The sequence below is a fragment of the Rhinichthys klamathensis genome, unplaced genomic scaffold (assembly GCF_029890125.1).
Source record: "Rhinichthys klamathensis goyatoka isolate OS25496 unplaced genomic scaffold, OSU_Roscu_1.1 h1tg000585l_1, whole genome shotgun sequence".
Taxonomy (NCBI): Eukaryota; Metazoa; Chordata; class Actinopteri; order Cypriniformes; family Leuciscidae; genus Rhinichthys; species Rhinichthys klamathensis.
The window spans coordinates 45,795-66,307 of NW_026607045.1; the positions used below are offsets into that span (position 1 = coordinate 45,795).

Sequence of the window (20,513 nt, forward strand, 5' to 3'; positions counted from 1 at the left end):
TTTTAGTGTTTTTGTACTACTGTAGAAGTGTGTCAGATCCCAAACCACTATAAGGTCTTATTAACCATCTTAAGCATGTAGCCTAATGCGGTTCTATTAATCTAAATCTGTTCTTGACAGCCCTATAATATGAGCCTTTTTAAAGGGGTTGATTGAGTGGTTAGTAAAAGCGGTCCTCACAGCGGGAAACCTCTTCAGTGCGTTCAATAACGTTACTTACGGGAAAACACGCTGATGTCTTTCGTGTCGTATCCGAGTTTATTGTTCACGAGACAGTTGACGGTGAGGTTCTTACTGGGCACTACGGTCAGTTTGAATGTGGCCTTCCCGTTGACATACGACGTTTCATCCTGCAAGACAAACAGAACATTTCTGTTTACGGTACAGTTTTTTAAAATATCTTTTTATAACTATTTATCTAAATATTTTATTTAATTAATATTAATAAGCAAGAGTCAGCAAAAATGGCAAGGAAGGTTAATGAATTATCAGGTTGAATTATGTCGGACCTCTTTGCTTAAGGCGCTATTTAATACACCTCACCACTAGAGGACGTGGATGATCCTCAGCTTATTTAGTATCATGTAGTCTGCACCACACCCAGCGCTAATGGAAACTCTCAAAGCACACACACACACACACACACACACACACACACACACACACACACACACACACACACACACACACACACACACACACACACACACACACACACACACACACACACACACACACACACACACACACACACACACACACACACACACACACACACACACACACACACACACACACACACACACACACACACACCTCAGGGTCTGGAAGCACGAGTGCAGAGTGGGGCTAAAAATCTCACTGTCACACAGCCATTAAATGAGTCTCCATCACAAACACACTTCAATATCCGTGTCATTAAGGCAGACAGTGAGTACTAAACCCCTCACAGAGCGCAGGATGAGTTACTGATGCCAGCACTGCGATCCACAGGAACACACAGCAAAACAGCAGCAAAATGTAGGCTACCATACATAAGCAGCCATTAAGACACAATCTAATCCCAATTTAAACACAATTTTATTATTATTATACATTGCTGTTCAAGTTAAGGGGTTAGTAGATTTTCTGAAAGAAGTCTCATATGCTTATTTGATAAAAAATACAGTATGTCAAACAGTAATACACAGTGAAATATTATTATAATTTTTAAAATAACTTTTCTATTTTAACCTATTTCAAAACGAAATGTAGTTATGTGATGGCAAAGCTGAATTTTCAGCATCATTACTCCAGTCTTCAGTGTTACACGATCCTTCAGAAATCATTCTAATATACAAGAAATGTTTATTATTATCATTGTTAAAAAAAGTTGTGCTGCTTGTGATTTTTTTGTGGAATCCATGATATTATTGACTTATGTTCAATAGAACAGCATTTATTTGAAATAGGAATCTTTTGTATCACAATAAATTCCCTTAATGTCACTTTTGATCAATTCAATGCATCCTTGCTAAATAAAAAAATAATTATTATTTCTTAAAAAATAAAATCATACTAACCCCAAACTTTTGTAATAAACAGTGTATAAACATGGAAAACATTCATTTTAATTTTGTTTTTTAATTGTTTTTATTTATTCTTTAATTGGTTTTTATTTTTATTTTAATATCTATATGTATATTTTATTAACATTCATTTAATCTTTAATTGGCTCGATTTTTTTTTTAATCTATATTTATATTTTATTAACATTAAATAAAAATCCGTTCACAGTAAGGTAAAACAGCAGTAACTACGTATTTTGTCAAAATTCGAAGAAGAGTAAGCAATTATACCAAATAAATCAAAACTTTTTTTTACGTTTTTAAAATTGGATTAAACTGTTTCACTGTTGGCTTAGTTACTGAATTTGCTTTTGAAAAGATGCATTTACTTATTACTTAAACAGTAAACTAAGCGTGTAACAAATGGTTGTATGTTTACAGCACTAGGAAGACTGACTCCTATAAAAACCAAGGCAAGCGGGTCTGAAGGTTCACAGGGTGTGACTTCATAACCCTGCAGGAAGCACACCAGATCTAAACTCATTCATTTGAAATGCACCCACCGAGACCAGCCAGACAGTGAGAAGCAGGAAAGAGCTAACTGTGTGTGTTTGTACCGTGGTGTGCCTGCGATACTGTGACGGTGAGTGCTGGACAAACTGCTCTGTATCAAAACCTAAATACAGTGACTCATGGGACAAACAATGTCTGAGATATCTGGGGTACCAAACACAAACACAGTGTGTCCCAGCTTTAGTCTCACAATAAGTGGAAACGTGAAGGAGTAAAGTCAAGGAGAGTCAAGGAGAGTCAAGGAGAGTCATCACCCCCCCCCCCCCAAAAAAAACAGACCATGGGACGAATAATAAAGCTTTGTATGCGATTCCAGACATTTCTGTCACAGGACAACTGTTCCCTTTTTAACGTAAATTGAAAGTTGGCTCTTCCCTTCTGGGTGCTGAAAACCTCCAACTTCAAACACCTGTGCACCTTTCATCTTGTCTAGAATGGAATCGAAAGAAATATCTGGGCATCTTTCCCTCTTGCATAAAAATGTAGCTACAAGGCACAGGGTTCTTTCGGGACAACAGTAATGTCTGTGATGAAGTGAGTCTGACAGTGACGGTGACTTACGTTAGTTCCGTTGACACTCCACTGCACGTCAGGTTTAGGTGAACCCTCTGCCTCACACGTCAAGACTTTGTGTTTGCCGTCGTAGCTGCGATGCTTTGTCAGACTTGTGATTTTTGGAACACCTGGAGATAATATATTTGTGCTTTTATATATTATTTTTGTATGTACACACACACACACACACATATATTATATCATTTCATTATTACACCACAAGGTGGCGACAAGTGACTCCTAAAAAAACACATTTGTCATTGAATCATTCATTCAAAAGATTTGTTCAAAAACGCAGATTCATCTAGTAATGAAACAAGTCTTTATGAGCGAGTCATTGAATCATTCACTCAAACCAATTTAAAATAAATAAATAATTAATTATACATTTTCAAACAGAAACTCTAGTAAATTGTTATTTTATTTAGTTGTCTGTTCAGAATCGTGATCTCTGTTTGAAACTGATTTCATTATTTATTTGAAATATGACTAACACATAGCTGCCAACTCTCACGCATTGGCCGTGAGACACCCGCATTTGATTGGTTTCACACGCTCACACGCCACACTCCCGATTTCTCACGCTGAAGTGTCAACCCGGGCGGTCAAATGCCTGGAAGGTGAGTTTATCTATATATCTACCTGTTGAGCCACTCGTGATCGACTAGTTATACCGCAAATTCGTTAAAAATCTCCCGTTATCTAGAGCGAGCGTGCATGCGAGACAGAGATTGTGCTCCAAACCGCGTAGAGCGAGCGAGAGACCTTGCGCGAGCGAGACCCCCCCCCCGTCAACAAATCTCACTCCTCGTCTCTACCCCCCCCCCCCCCCGTCAACAAATCTCACGCCGAGCAAAACTCAAAAGTTGGCAGGTATGCTAACATGTATAATAAAAGTGTGTATAATAAATCATACCTTCTACAGTAAGCTCGAAGGACAAACTGTGTCTGATTCCTTCAATGGACACGTTGCACACATACAGGCCTGCGTCACTATATGTCAACTGAGAGAAGTCGGGCAGTTTGTCTAGTTTACGGTTATCCTGGAGAAATTGAACAAGTTGTTTAGCTTGACTTGAGGATGAAAATTAACGGACCCAGATCTGTTAGATTCCTTACAATCTCTTACCTTAGTCCATGTCACCTTTGCTTCATTAGAGGCATTCTTTTCCAACGACACCACCAAGTTTTCCCCAAACTTCTTTAACACCTTGCCTGTAGGAGTGAGGCTTACATCCAGAACTAAAAGACAGAGACAGAAAGATAATTAGAGATGACAAGCCTCACATGCACGTCTGAGATCCCACCCGCTTTGAAAGTGTGCCGCAAAGATGGCGTGAAATACATTTGAGTTTTCAAACCGAAGCGTCACTAAATCCACAATTATGAATATCATCAGGCCTTTTGAACCAAATAGACACACACACACACACACACCTCAATGAAAATGATTGAAAGGCTAGAGTGTGTGAGCTTATCAGCTAGCAGGAGCTCGTAGCAGCCTCAACTCGAGTCAAAAACTCCTAATTAAGCTGTCTGCCTGGTGTCCCGCCCCCTTCGCTAATCTTACTGAAGATAGATTCGATTAACGTTTCACTCGTGCATTCATTCGTACTATAAAGAAAGAAATTAATTGGACAGGAAAAGTTTGGTGAACTCTGGGTGCTCATCTGTTCAACGGCTGAGTCAGTTTATTCGGGCTTGACTACAGCAACACTGACTCAAACAAACAATGGCTTATGTTTGGTTGAGCTAATTTTGCTAGATATTATACTCTGCATCTTGTGTCTTTTAAGCCCTTTTTTATCAGGCCTTACAAAAACATGACAAAACTATCGGTTTAATCTTCATATTAACACATTCCACATTTATGAAAACTGGTAAAATGAAAGTGAAACATAGCGAATAGGTAATATTTACAAACTTTTTTTTTTCCTTGCTAGTGCTTGCGACTCTTTCAAGCCTAGAATTTGAAAGCATTTGCTTAAGTGTACCTATTCATGGGCCATGAATGCAAATGGTTATTCTCATTCGGCTAGCTAAAATGTCGGTCATTTAGTCGTGTCATTGGTTGGCAGATTGAGTAAAGTAGACCACTTATAGAATATAAGAAGCTCTTATTAAGGGATTACATCTCTTCAGCTTTAAGCATTAACCTAAAGCATTTAAAAAGCTTGTGAAGGTGGATATATCAAATGAAAAAGTGATATGCACTTGTTTACTATTAACACTTTGATGTGCTATCTTGATTACGGTGGAATTGGCTAATTCGAAAGTGATGCTCCATCATGAGACCAAACATTGAGAAACTTTTGCTGCAGTGACTGATAGAATTTCAGAGAATGCATTTGGAACTCCAATTCTCTGTATTATAGCTTGGTTTTAAACTGACTCTGCTCTTTTCAAAACCTGAAAAAGATTTTTCCATATCTGTCAAACGCTCCATCAGGTCTTTCTCTAGTGTGTAGGTGCCCTTAGGGAGAGATGGGGGAGAGAGATAAAGAAGAAGAGAGCATCTTTTTCCCCACTCACAGCTCACTGTGACGATCTGAGTGGACTCCATTACATCATTGTCAAGCAGGGAGCACTTGTACACGCCACTGTCGTCTCGGGTAACGCCAGTCAGAGTGTACACATTCTTGTCCGTCACCGTGACCTTCTTGCCCTGAAGATGGCGAGAGAGAGAGAGAGGGGTGGTGTAATTAACCTGTAGGGAAGGATAGCGGGCAGACAGCAGGACCCTGGAGATGAAAGACTGATGTGGTTGCTGTGGACACGGCCAGCGATCTCTCACCTTAATGTTGAAGTTGAAGCTGGTGGGAGGAGGGTTTCCATCCGCCTGGCATTTCAGTGTCACATCATCACCTTCCCTAATGGGGCTCTGAGAAACAACCTGTAGACTCACCTTCTCAGTGGGGTCTGAAAGAGAAAGGAGGAGAGAAAACAAACATTAGGGAAAAAAACAGGAAAGCGAGACAGAGGAAGATCATTGCAGGGATGCGGTGTGAATTTCCAACATGTAGCAATAGCAAGCAACTAAAAAAAAAACATTCTCTAAGACACCGCGCCATTCTGGGGACCCCAAGGGGCTTAAACGCCTTCATTTCCACAACCATTTGCAGTCTCTCATTCTCGCCCTCGTTTTCTTGCCCAGCAGCCACAGAGCATTTCACATCACATCTTAACCCTGAGGCACTGAACAAACCTCTCAGCATTCAGATGAGAGAGAGAGAGAGAGAGAGAGAGAGAGAGAGAGAGAGAGAGAGAGAGAGAGAGAGAGAGAGAGAGAGAGAGAGAGAGAGAGAGAGAGAGAGAGAGAGAGAGAGAGAGAGAGAGAGAGAGAGAGAGAGAGAGAGAGAGAGAGAGAGAGAGACACTACAGCAGACTCGGTTACCAGCATTATGCCTGACAAGACCTAGAAATAAAAAACCCATCAAATTGAGCCTGGCTACCAGCTGAGACCTTCAATTCAAGGTTCAGGACTCAAGAGATTGCTTCATATACTGGGAGATGTACAGATACGCAGATCCCCGTGAACATGGACCCCTCAAACCAGCTGTAAAATCAAACAAATAAAGCACCAAAGCGCTAGACACAGCATGTGCCACATCTCAGGAAGAGAAAAAGCCCCAGCTCTTCACTACCATCCCAATTTGTTTTTATCTCTGGGATAATAAGGCAGATCCGCCTCTAGGGGGTGCTGGTTTGTGTACAAGTAGCCATGTACAGTTACTATACTGTACATGGCTACTTGTGAATCTACTGAATCTACTGACACAATGAATAACGTTTTACCTTCATTGAATTTGATGATATAAAGACTGGTTACCATGAAATAAAACACAAGATGACTCAAAATGCACATACTGGTACTGTACATAAATAAACAGGTACTGTATATTTCTTATTACATTGTCTTTGCTGGCTGTGCGCAAAACCATACAACCCAGTCTGAATGACTGTTATGCACCCATTTTTTTTTTTTTATATAAATAATGATAAATAACATAGGCACTTGGCTGATAAACAGCTTGTGATATTCCTCATTAGTAAGTCGCTTTGGATAAAAACATCAGCTAAATTGCTAAATGTAATGTAATGGCTTTTAGTAATAATACAAGTTATTTTATTTACCAGTTTCCCCTTCAAGCAAATATTCATGCCCACATCAAAAACCTGGGGGTTTTCACTCTCGTGACCGTAAAAATAAGAGGGAGCATATCTCGCCTTTCTTAGCTCTTCTTCAATGGTGCAATACACAATTGATTTTAAGATTTTAGTTTTTGCATTTAAAACCTTCCATGGACTCTTACTAGCATATCCGATCTTTTAAGCCTCAATTCTACTCGGAGATCACTCAGATCCTCTTCCCAGCTTCTGCTCCAAACTGTTCCAACATTTTCCAAAGTTTTTATTTTATTGTCTGGTGTTGCTCTGTATTATATTTATACATAACTGGTTTATATTGTATTATTTGATCATTTGTTCATGTTTTTTTTCAGGATGATGCAAAAATGTGTGTTGTGCACCACTTTGGTCAGAGTTCATATCGTTTTAAGACACTATCCTGTATATAAATTTCGGCCATGACATTAGCAAGGATGCTTTAAATTAAACAAAACTGACAAGAAATAGATTTATAATGTTACAAAATATTCTACTTCAAATAAATGCTGTTCTTTTGATCTTTATATGAACTGTTTTCAAAACTGACTGATAATTATAAGATTATAATATTCTTGAGCCCCAAATCAACATATTAGAATGATTTCTGAAGGATCATGTGACTGAATACTGGAGGAATGATGCTCAATATTAAGCTTTTTCATCATAGACATTTTAAAATATATTAAAATAGAAAACAGCTTTTTTGAATTGTAATCATATTTCACAATATTATAGTTTTACTGTATTTTCATTAAATAAATGCAGCCTTGGTGAGTATAAGAATGAAAAATCTTACCAACCCAACTTTTTGAATGGTAGTGTGTTTAAAAAAAGATTACTTTTTAATATAATTTGCATCAATTAAGTTACTTACAGTGAATTGGGAAGGTTTCTGGTGCCGAAACCTGGTTGAGGCCTATCTTATGCTTTGCTGTGCAGGTGAACTGTGATGTCACATCCTCTTTCCCGGCCATGTACTCCAGACTGGAAGAGGAGCTGGACAGACCGGTGACTGGGTCCTTGGTGACAGTAGATCTTATAATGATCGCTGCAGTCACACACAAACACACATAGACACATCAGTCATTAGAGCTGGCAAACATAGTGACTGTCACACTGGAAGTCACCTGACACCACGTAACAACAGTTTAAGTCTATCAATACTGTCAGAATTTCCACTAAGCACAAACCAATCAGCAGTGAGCTCGAGACTTGAGCAACAGTTAAAGGGGCAAGTTCCCTTTTTTTTTTTTTTTTTTGGTAAGGGTTATTTTAGAAGAACTGCATATACATCTGGGTTAGGAACAAAACTAGTCAGACTCAGACCACAAGCTGAGAATACTAAAATACGTAACATAAAATGTCATGGCAATAATGCTTTAAAATTTTTTTTTTATTATCTTCTTTATTTCAGATAGACGGTAAAATTAGTGTCAGGAATAGTTCTGCATCACGTCAAAATGTATGTATGTTGTATGTGTATAATATATATATATATATATATATATATATATATATATATATATATATATATACAGTGGGGGAAATAAGTATTTGACCCCTTGCTGATTTTGCAGGTTTGCCCACTTACAAAGAATGCAACGATCTATAATTTTAATCATATGTACATTCTAACAGTGAAAGACAGAATCCCAAAGAAAATTCCAGAAAATCACATCATATGAATTTATAAAAATTGATAACCATCTGATGAGGAAAAACAAGTATATGACCCCCTACCAAACAGCAAGTATTCTGGCTCCTACAAGCCAGTTAGTCTTTCTTTAAGACACAGCCCCAATCCCAACCAATTATCTACATCAAATACACCTGCCTCACCTCGCTACCTGTATAAAAGACACCTGTCAACACCCAAACAACCAGCATCCAACATCACCACCATGGGCAAGACCAAAGAGCTTTCTACGAACATCAGGGACAAGATTGTTGATCTGCATAAGGCTGGGATGAGCTACAAGAGAATCGGAAAGCAACTTGGAGAGAAAAGATCAACTGTCGGTGCAGTTATCAGGAAATGGAAGAAGCACCACACCACCGCCAACCTCCCTCGGTCTGGGCCTCCACACAAGATCTCGCCTCGTGGGGTGTCCCTTATCATGCGAATGGTGAGGAATCATCCCAAAACCACAAGGGGGGAACTGATGAATCAACTGAAGGCAGCTGGGACCACAGTTACAAAAGAAACGGTTGGTAACACACTACGCCGTCATGGATTGAAATCCTGCAGCGCATGCAAGGTCCCCCTGCTCAAGAAGAAACATGTACAGGCCCGCATGAAGTTCGCCATTCACCACCTGGACGACTCAGAAGAGGCCTGGAAGAAGGTGATGTGGTCAGATGAGACCAAAATAGAACTTTTTGGCCTCAACTCAACTCGTCGTGTTTGGAGGGCAAAGAACACCGAGTACAACCCAAAGAACACCATCCCCACCGTCAAGCATGGTGGTGGCAACATCATGCTTTGGGGGTGCTTTTCAGCCAAGGAGACGGGACAACTCCATCGTATTGAGGGGAGGATGGACGGGGCCATGTTTCGTGGAATTCTGGACCAACATCTCCTTCCCTCAGTGAGAGAGCTGAAGATGGGTCGAGGATGGGTGTTTCAGCACGACAACGACCCTAAGCACACCGCCAAAGCAACAAAAGTGGCCTAGCCAGTCTCCAGACCTGAATCCAATTGAAAATCTTTGGAGGGAGCTTAACATTCGAGTTGCCAGGCGACAACCTCGGAACCTGAAAGATTTGAAGGGTGTCTGCAGGGAGGAGTGGGCCAACATCCCTGCCGAAATGTGCACAAACCTTGTCACCAACTATAAAAAGCGTTTGACATCTGTGCTGGCCAATAAGGGCTTTTCTACAAAGTATTAACATGCTGTTTGTCCAGGGGGTCAAATACTTGTTTTTCCTCATCAGATGGTTATCAATTTAAATAAATTCATATGATGTGATTTTCTGGAATTTTCTTTGGGATTCTGTCTTTCACTGTTAGAATGTACATATGATTAAAATTATAGATCGTTGCATTCTTTGTAAGTGGGCAAACCTGCAAAATCAGCAAGGGGTCAAATACTTATTTCCCCCACTGTATATATATATATATATATATATATATATATATATATATATATATATATATATATATGCTTATAACACACTATAAATCTAATTCTCCTGTCATGTAATGATATCATGAACTCACTCTTGCCGTCATCCACCAGAGACTGGTTGTTCTTCATCCAGGTGAGATCTGCCGCTGGGTTGGCACTCTCCACCACGCATTCCCCCAACTAACATACAAACAAACACACACACACACACACACACACACACACACAGAGAGAGAAAGAAAAAGACAGTGCATCTGTATTAGAGAACTATATTGAAACTGCTAATGAATTTGGAAGAGGTTCAAGTCTGCGATACTCAAACACTTTCGGTTTCACCCGTGTCTTGCACATCTATTTATAGACTCATGACACATAGTATCACATAAGATTGTCACATGATGTGTCATTTCCACACTTGACATAATTTGAATGTTTTGTGAGTGACTCTGGGACACTTTTCTTTGGGACTTTCCTTAATGAAGGTTCATGACCTCCAAGGTTCTTTTATCCCACTGCTGCTGTACTTCTGGTGGGTAAGTCCCAGGGTGGCCCAGGGAAGATACCATGATATATATATAATGACATCATCTGTATGAGCGTATGTGAGTGGGGGTTTAACTCTACAGTTGTGATACAGGTCTCCTATTTCCTCGCTTTCTTTTTCTCGCCCTTTTCCTTCTCTCTGGTTGAGTAAAAACTCCGCCAGAGGCCGAAGAGGCTGTGCATTAATAACACGCTGACAGGATCACATGCTGACAAGCTATCTGCCCCGGGATAGAGAGATCAGCAGAAAGAGAGAAGGGTAATAATGGCAGGAAAGCAGAACAGACAGCAGGATGATGCATGTGCTCAGGTGTTCAGGGTGGCATGAGAAATCCAAGATTTAGAGGAACCACATCGAGGGGGAGATGGGGTGGGGGAAATCACCGTACTGTGATTCTGATGGTGATAACACACCGGACCCTCTTCAGGAACCGTACCATGATACATCACCTCTCAAGCACAGAGTGCTGCCTGAAGCCTGCAGCTTCCATTGAGCCGTGGAACAGAGCAGCAGCTCTGACTAAGCACTTTCCTTCCTGGACTCTCTGGGGGATTCACGAAGAATAAATTCTGCCCACTAATGGCAGTAAATATTTGCATATGCTTTCTGCATTGTTTTAGCAACCACTGTAAGAATTTCCGTTTCATTACTAACTCTTTTAGTACTTTTGAGGAAGTATTATTTGAAAAAAAGAAATGCAAAATGAATAGTTTTTTTTCAAACTAATCTTGCAAAACAATGTTATTTTAGTATTATAGCATGGTACCAGTTTAGTTTAGGGTCCAATTCTCACTATTAAATAGTTGCTTATTATGCATATTACTAGGATATTGGCTGTTAATTATTACATATAAATCACAAACTGCCTTATTCTGCATGACCATATTCTACATAATCCTACTCAATACCTAAACTTAACTACCTTACTAAGTATACTAAGCAATTATTAGGAGTTTATTAAGGCAAAAGTCATAATTAATAGGTAGTTAATAGAGAGAATTGGACCCTTTTCTAAAGTGTGACCTTTAAACATTATATTTTTACTTTTATAAACTTTTATTATTTTGTAAATTGCCACCACTATATTACTATAGAAAGTCAAAAGTACCCTAACGGTACTTAAACTGGTACCAAGTCAATACAAAGACTTTATAAATTATATAATGATACCAGTCTTTCTGCAGTACAGTTCAAATCGATACACGTTGAGGCTACTGTTTGACTAACAGAACATTGTCATCATATCATTATTATTTAAGGTTAGGTCACCCTCATGTCGTACCAAACACGTAAGACCTTAGTTCATCTACGTAACACAAATGAAGATATTTTTGATGAAATCGGAGGGCTTTCTGTCCCTACATGGACTGCAGCGTTATTACAACTTCCAAGGCCCAGAAAGGTAGTAAAGACATTGTTAAATAGTCCATGTGACGGCAGTGGTTCAACCTTAATGTTATGAGGTGACGAGAATACTTTTTGTGTGCAAAACCCCCACAAATAACAACTTTATTCAACTATCTCTTCTCACTTTTTTTCACTAAAAGAACCATTTTAAGAAAGCAATACCACTGTATAGTCTGATTTCCGAATGAATGGCTCTTAGGAGACGGTTCTTTTAGTGAATCAAAAATATGCTAAAACACTAAAAAAATAACAGGATCATTCAATAGTTTGAGAAATTGACTACACTGGTCATGCGGTTTGTTTTTGACACACATGCTTTTATGTGACTGTACAGAATTTCTCCACCTCTGATCCAGACTTCACTTATCCCAAATGATTTTAAAGAACCAATTCTGATTAAGATTAGCAATATGACTCTCCTTAACCTTTTCATGAATAACTGCTGCCATGATCACTGAAAAATATACACAAACATCTTTTTAAATCAATCCGTTTACGGCCTTTTTTTTTTGCAAAAGTGGCACACCTGTATTCACCCCTCTCTTTCCAATTTCTTCTTTCTAGAGACCTTCAGCCACCCTGCATGTTTTCAAGACAAGTAGCTATTTGAAATGTTATATATTCAGAGGAGGCACTCTTTCTTCCGTGCCCTTCCCCTCTCTCCGTCTAAGCAAGTCTCAGCACTTTGAACACGACAGACCTCTGTGGGTGGCCACGGGAAAAAAAACAGACCCATATTGCTGTATACACAACCCCAGCCTTCCCCACCCCACACCTCCACCTCAGCCAGACTCTAAGATCCTTGCGCCTCTGAACTACATTAAAAAAGAGAAAGAGATAGAGGAAGCAGGGAGGAAATGACAAATAACGACCCCCAACTCCATTTACAAACAAGGACTGCGTGGGAAGCCTTGTATCTGCTCCAAGTAATTCAAATCAAAGCTCCTTCCTCTTCTCATGCAACCGAATAACATTACTGTCGTCCTGTGTTTGAGATGCAAACTCTAGACAACATAAAAGTGTCTGTTTCCTGTGTAACCGTGGGTGACAATCGCTCGAGCACTGCCTAAATCAGGTGTGTACGCCCCACAGACGCCCCACATTCGCTGATGTCCCTATCATTAGCACCGTCTTTGAGCCGCCTCTGACTGTGATAACAGCAGGTGTGTGTCAATGTTGAGACTACTGGAGAGACACGCTGGGTAATGAAAACAAAGGCACAGGGTTTGGCCCTGCACATTGTTAGTACACTGGCTGGTTTGTGTACTGGAGAAAACACCGTCTACAGGCAATGACAGCAGCAGCAGAAGTTCTGGGTCTTAAAGGGACAGTGTAAAGACAGTGACTCACCTGTGTCAGCTTTTCGTTTTCCAGCTCTTTCGCTTTGTTTTTGATTACAGGGGTTGATGGTTTTTCTGCAATAAGAGATACAGGATTGTATATTGGTAAAGCATAGTATCATACTTACTGTGATATGAATACTGTCAACATAATGCATTTTGTTCTGTTTGCATAGAATGTGAGTAGTTACTTTTTTTCATCTGGATTCTACATTTAAATAAAGTATACATTTAATTAATTATATATATAGCCTATATATATATATATATTTTTTTTTTTTAATTGCAAATTTTCTTAGAAAACATGTGAACTCATTTAAAAAAAACACTTAGTATGATTAATAAGCTGTTTTCCTTATGGGAACCAAATAATGTCCCTACAAGGACAAGGATTTCGGATATTGCCATCTTTGTGAGGACATTTGTGTCCCCATAATGTAGGGTTTACCAGCCCCCACCACACACACACACACACACACAACACAAACAACACACAAACGTTTAAGCAAGTAAAGATAATTCTTGAAATTACATAACTACCCAGACCACCTACTTCATTCGTTAAAATATGCATTACAGTTACAACCGGAGCACAGTGTGACCAATATTGTATTCTAACATTCAATTCCCTCCACTTGGCCTTCCATTTACTGTGTGGCGGATGCACAGCAAGCAATATCAACTGCAGGTTTTATCTCCTTTTGACGAAAGTAATTTTTTTTTTTTTTACTCAAAATTGAATTTAGCAATAACTTGAGTGATAACTGTACGCCATTCACTGAATTTAATGATTTTATATATATCGACACATATATTAGTATGCACAATAAATTCCAGAGAACAGCCAATCTTTCTGATCTATGGTGGAATACAGTGTGCATTATCAATTTCTCTGATATCCATCTAAAAGCATGCGAGCATATCAAGGCTACGCACATGTTACTCTCCCCCATATCTGACATCTCCACAGCCACTTTCCAATACAAGTTGAGATCTGACGCTTACATTCGGTTTCATCGTAGACTAAAGCAGTGTTTGAATAATCTTATTCTCCTCTCTGATTTATTAAACTTTTTTTTTTTTGATGTGTATTTTATGTATACTCACTGTAAACTTTGACTTCCACAGGGTATTCGTCCAGGTTGGTTAAAGACACCACCATGCAGGTGAAGACTCTCTGGTCGGTCAGAGAGCCCTGAGAGATCAGCAGGCTGGAGTTGGCGGAGATGCTAACTCTACTTTTGTAGCCGTCCGTGGCGGACACGGTCGCCTGCTCTTTCGCAGCCTGTTTCACGAGTAGATCGCCGGAAGTGCCATCATCTTTCACCTGAACGAGATAACAGGGCCGTTAGCAAACCGACAAACACACATTTACCACATAGAGATTAAATTAGAAATCAATATGATGGTGAGAGCAGCTGTGTATTGCTTGGCTACCCAGACAGGGCAGAGTAACATCCCAGATGCAAAGAGCAACACTCACATATTTCCATTTGGTGAAAATAATGCCTTCTGGCTTGTTATTTCCATAGTCGCATGGCACTTCGATGGTCTCACCATACAGACCTATAATTGTCTGCACACAGCTCCCTGGAAAATACAAGACAAGAACATCCTGTTTTAGATGCAGGGTTGGTATCAAACAGAGCGGCTGTGAAGCATCGACAGAAATTACTGTCAAATGCGACACGCGTGCATACACAAACATCAGGGCATTATCTCGTCTCACAAACAGAGCAACAAGAAATGGGAGGGAGGATAGGTCTTGTTTTGATTATTCCCAAAACATGTGCACGTTATGCATCTTAATTTTAAATTAGACGTGTTAGCAGAATCTGAAAAAAAAAAAAAGCGCGTTCAATGCAAGGCCACCGATGAGGAGTTACGTGCATGCAGCAGTGCTGAAAAAAAAAAAAAAAAAAACTGGTCTGAAATGTTCTCATGGGAGGTGAGTGCATGCATGCATGCATAATTGTCGGCACATTAGCTTGTGCGTTTAGGCACGGAATGAAATAACAGACGTGTTAGCTGAACATTGTCATCTGGTTTGATAGATTGCATGGCATCATTCCTCTGCTGACACGACAAAGTTGTTTGTCACTTGTGCCGGTGAGCTCTGTAAACATCATACTGTCTTACTCAGATAAGCGCCGACAATCACAAACAGTCGATCATAGTCTGAAGCGCAAAAAGAGTTGGCAAAGTGACACGAAATAGCTGGTGTTTTTTGCACATTAACAGTATGAATTGTAGCCTGAATCTACAGTTCCTCAGAGTGTTGAGTAAAACTTAGTACTTAAAGATTGCAGGGCCCTTTATTAATGGCCTGGTGAGGTTGTCATGGCAATGAGGCCCCATGTTCAGTGGCACGGTGGATTTAGGTAAAGCAGTATAAGGGGTTGAAAGGTCACGGCTGAAGGGACTTCACGGTCCGCCCACTTCCATCAGCGCTCCGTCTCCAAGAGAGACTAATCAAAGAACCTGAACAACGAAGGTTCAAATTGTGGTCAAACCGAAGACGCTAGCTGTAGGCAACCGCTCTTCCGCACACATTCAGCCTTGCCTCCAGGGCAATCGTTTCCTATATTCTCAACTTTTCATTGTGATAGCAGTTTTAATATTGACTGAGTGGCTGCACTTCAGAGGATAAAAGAGCTGATAAGCCGAAACAATACCGATATACAGTAGACACACGCTTGAAAACACATACACACTCACACCAATTCAACAGAACATGTCATTTTGAACCACTGAATACAAACTAATCTGCACAGAGACTGCATTTCACTTTTCACAACCTGCCTCTGGATACAGGAATACTGGCATTAAACAGGCAATCAATATGCACACAATGGCCAATGTGTTGGCTAACGTAATACTTCACCCAAAAAATGTTGTTCCAAACCTGTGTGCTATTATTTATTCTGTTAAACACAAAAGGAAATGTTTTCTAATATACACAACAAATCTCATGTCTCTCACGGAGGAGCGGAAGCATAAGAGGGGGAATAATAAGAGAATTGCTGTATAGTGATATTATCGGTATCATGAGCCATGTGCTATGTATCGTGTATCGTGTATCCTTTACCGCACCCTGTGATTCCCACCCCTAGTGAAGAAATAGGCAATATTACCTTTTTATTTAGTTTTTTTTTTTACTCTGATGCAGAAATAGGTTTCCATACTTTTTTGTCCTTTTTGTGGATTGACAAGACATCTTCACTATGAAATTAATGGAAAATGGCCATTTCAAAATTCCCCTTTTGTGTTCAAAGGAAAGATAAATTAGCATATGGGTTTGAAAAGACATGAGGTTGAGTAAACGATGACAGAATATTAATCTATGAATTAACTACTCCTTTAAACAGGCTTGGCAGTCACTCTTTCTTGAACAGGTTCTAATAATATGACAGAAGTGAGAAACTTTTTACACACTTTTTTTTTTTGTGTGTGTGCTAAAAGCTCTGAGCTAATAATACATCCAGTGGAAGAACTGAGATTGTGACAGCCGAAAAGGACAGGTGTGGAAAGTGTTGTGTACATAGCAGGGTCTACATTAATCTAAAGACTATTCACTGTTTGGATAGCAGACTGTGCTAAAATACATCACAGTACACGGACACATGATACCTGCACAGGTGGGAAAGCACCATGACAACAGATAATCTGCTGGAAGATTCTGACATTGAATAAAGACAAGGAAAGAGAGGTATAAAGAGAAGACTGTTTAAACACAAATGGATGAACCCTTCTGAAACCTGTCAAAAACATGATTGCACTGTTGAAAGAAACAGCTTAAACTAGCTGAAACTGGTTTGCTGGTGTAAGTTGGTCTTCCAACCGGGTCAGGATGGTCGGATTTGCTGGTTTAGGTTTTAAATTGCTAGGCCAGCTTAAACTGAACTCGAAAACTAGAGTTGAGTCATGATGGTCAACTAGTCATCCAATAACGACTAACATTTTTAACCTTGACTAGTTTATTATTATTCTGATTATTATTCTTTTTTTCAGTATGGGCAGATATATGTGCTTTAATTTAGTTTCCAAAATTAATTTCATGTCATTTAAACTTAATTTTGTGCCAATGTTTCAATATTATAATATCAATATCATAATTTGAAGCATCACTGCTACTGTAAAGCAATACACATTCAGACAAACTTCTCTATCTGCTCTGTCGTGTCTCGCAGTGTTTTTTATGTTGTTGAGTGCCCCACAAAAAGCAATGCACTTTCAAGTTTGTCAAAGTAAAAATAGTCCTGCTTTAAAAAACGAGAATAACTGCAGACCATAAAACCTAAACTAAGAACTCATAACGTATTAAGTCAGAACAGTACGAGATACTAAAGAATGTCTAAAGAAAAGAAAGCAGGGAAAAAAATACAGAACAGTACGAGATACTAAAGAATGTCTAAAGAAAAGAAAGCAGGGAAAAAATACTATGGAAGTCAATGGCGTACATCAACTGTTTGGTTCCCATTCCCAACATTCTTCAAAGTATCTTACTTTGTGTTCAGCAGAAGAAAGAAATTCATACATATTGAAACAACTTGAGGGCGAGTAAATGATGACAGCATTTTTATTTTTAAGTGAACTAATCCTTTAAGTAGAAACATTTGCGTTTGTAACAAAACTTAACAAAAAACATTCTAATTTTTGAATGTGTCAAAGTTTGCCGTCCAATGGAGGCATTCAAATGTTAAAATATCAAAAAGTCTCTCATATCTCTGCATTACACAGGAAAAGTGTTAAAGTATGGGCGTTGAGAGAGAGTTCCAGAGACCAGACATGAAGTGAAATCAGACAGCACAAGCCTGATTGTTGTTGAGTTGTTTCTGGTTTTCAGAAATGTCTCACAACCGGTCGCCACCTTATTTAAACAACCCGCAGCGACCACATCCATCACACTGCAGAGAGTCTTTGCCTATGAGTCCTTCTCTATGACTGTGTTTGTACGCTGATAGAAAAAACTCTTATCACCAGGGTTCCCACAGTCGTAAAACCTGGAAATATAGGGAATTTAAAAACACTCATTTTCACACATGCAAAAGTCATGGAAATAAAATAAAAGTTAAAAAGGTCATCTAAATTTCTATTTCTTTCCATTATGCTGAATGTGTTTATTGGCTACAAATTGCCTTTATAAATACATGTATAAAATAATAAAAAATAACAGAAATGTCACAGAAATTCATTGGATAAAAGATTGAGAGCCGATGTATCACACTGCTTTTGGTACAGCTGGATGAACAAAACCAAACCAACAAGGACAATTTGTTTTCTGTCAGAACTATCAAAACCTCAAAGATGAGCGATTGGACTTCAAATAAAAAAATCTCTACAGGAAAACAATTTCAACCCAAAACATCTCTCGCTGGGACACTGGGCCATTCAAAAAGTAGGTCTATCTCATCAAAAGTGTTGTTGAATGTGATGTTGCTTGGATAATATTGAAGACGTGGAAATATTTGAGCTCACATAAATGCATACGCACCAGCAATCCCACTATCAACAACACCTAATACTTGTTTATAGTATTTGGTGTGGACAAAAAAGCATCTCTAGCAAGTTTGTATTCAAAGAGAATAAGCTCTGGCCAGTCCAAATGCTTTGGGTGGCATCAGAAGAGATGATTCACTGTGTCTGAAGTGCTTTTATTGTGCTCGCCAAACTAATAGTGCTAATATTTGCTGAGCATTTGCACTGTCCTCAGGGTCAACTTGCTCCCACTGGGTAATTTCACAGCAGAATTTAGCCTCTTTCCTGGCACTGTTATTCAGATGTTTTGTTCTCTTTGCCTTTGTTAAAACAAATTCGCCCAAATGAATGTCGTTTTCATTCCCATGGTGAACAACATACCTTCTGCTTCAGCCTGAAGAAAACTAACAAGAGAAAACCATTCACTGCTGCACTGCTTTGTTCTTTATTACTTGCTGTTCACTTGAATTAAATTATTTATTTAATACAATTTTGGCCATTATGATAACTAATTATATTTATGTTAAGGCAGACAAAAATCGATAAAATGGCCAATACCAAAAATTATATATTGTATATAAAGTTCTATATTATTTTGTCTAAATACATTTTAAATAACATCCTAAAAACTAAAACCAATAGTTTTAAAAGCTACAAGTGAATTTAGGCATTGGAATATTATAATGATCAGTATAAAAAAAAGTATATTCATTTTGATATTTGCTAATAAGACATTTAACAGTGTTAAGTTGTTGTAAACAACAACAACAAAAACGTAATATTGACGATAACCGATATGGTACAGATATACACCGCCATTAAAAGGTTTGGGGTCTGTAAGACCCTCTTCTGTTCATCAAGGCTGCATTAATTTGATCAAAAATACAGTAAATTGTGAAATATTATTACAATTTATAATAACTAAATATATTTTGTATATATATAATTAATATAATTATATAATATAATTTAATATAATATAATATTAAATTATATTAATATAATTTATTACTGTGATGGCAAAACTAAATTTTCAGCAGCCATTTCTCCATTTTTTCAGAATTCTTTGAGGAATAGAAAGTTCAAAAGAACAGCGTTTATTTGAAATAGAAATCTTTTAACATATTAAAGTCTTTACTGTATATTTTGATTCATTTTGAGTACTTGCTGAATAAAAGTATTACCCTTTCACACGAAAGTTTAAAATATTCTAACTGACCCCCAGCGTGAGTTTTTCAAGGCGACCGTTATTTAGAACTTGTCACTTTAATGTTTCCATGGTGACGCGTCATTGCTTGTCACGTGACACAGCGCAACCACAACACAGCGCTGAATGAATGATGATCTGCTTTTATGTAATTTTTCCTTTTTTTATTAAAAATATTCACAAATGTATTAGCTATAGCATGAAACACTGATATTCCGATTGTCAAATATGTGCAAGTGGATGGGTTTTGTTGTTTAAACATCTTTATAACGATCGCCTTAGTTGAGCTGTATGGACAAAGGGCGGCGCCATTTTAGTTTGTTATACAGTTCAGAGAATCGGATCTGTTGGATTTACAACACGTCAATTCCTTCACTTCTCACGAAATACATGAAAGTAAGTGGCCGGTGAACTGGGAGAAGAATACGGTCAAATGTAAAGCTATTTACACAATGTGTATCTGATTTGAATAAAACGTGTCGTCTTATTATAATGGAAAGGATTATTATTGCCGCTTCGATAGACATTAGTGTGTATTTTACAAACTCAAAATCATTGTTCTGCTAG

At 38.6% G+C, this 20,513-nt stretch overlaps 1 protein-coding gene across 2 annotated transcripts in view; it reads right to left on the reverse strand.

Annotated features, from left to right (window-relative positions):
* alcama (activated leukocyte cell adhesion molecule a) overlaps nucleotides 1–20,513 on the reverse strand; it is a 70,767-nt gene that overhangs the window by 3,806 nt on the left and 46,448 nt on the right. For both annotated transcript variants that reach the window (XM_056240182.1, XM_056240181.1), the window contains exons 2-12: nucleotides 14,745–14,851; nucleotides 14,369–14,588; nucleotides 13,272–13,336; nucleotides 10,063–10,150; nucleotides 7,717–7,890; nucleotides 5,470–5,594; nucleotides 5,208–5,340; nucleotides 3,805–3,917; nucleotides 3,592–3,718; nucleotides 2,682–2,803; nucleotides 221–350 (exon numbers count right to left, since the gene is read on the reverse strand). In XM_056240182.1, coding sequence (XP_056096157.1) covers nucleotides 221–350; nucleotides 2,682–2,803; nucleotides 3,592–3,718; nucleotides 3,805–3,917; nucleotides 5,208–5,340; nucleotides 5,470–5,594; nucleotides 7,717–7,890; nucleotides 10,063–10,150; nucleotides 13,272–13,336; nucleotides 14,369–14,588; nucleotides 14,745–14,851 — 1,404 coding nt within the window. The remainder of the gene's footprint in view (nucleotides 1–220; nucleotides 351–2,681; nucleotides 2,804–3,591; nucleotides 3,719–3,804; nucleotides 3,918–5,207; nucleotides 5,341–5,469; nucleotides 5,595–7,716; nucleotides 7,891–10,062; nucleotides 10,151–13,271; nucleotides 13,337–14,368; nucleotides 14,589–14,744; nucleotides 14,852–20,513) is intronic.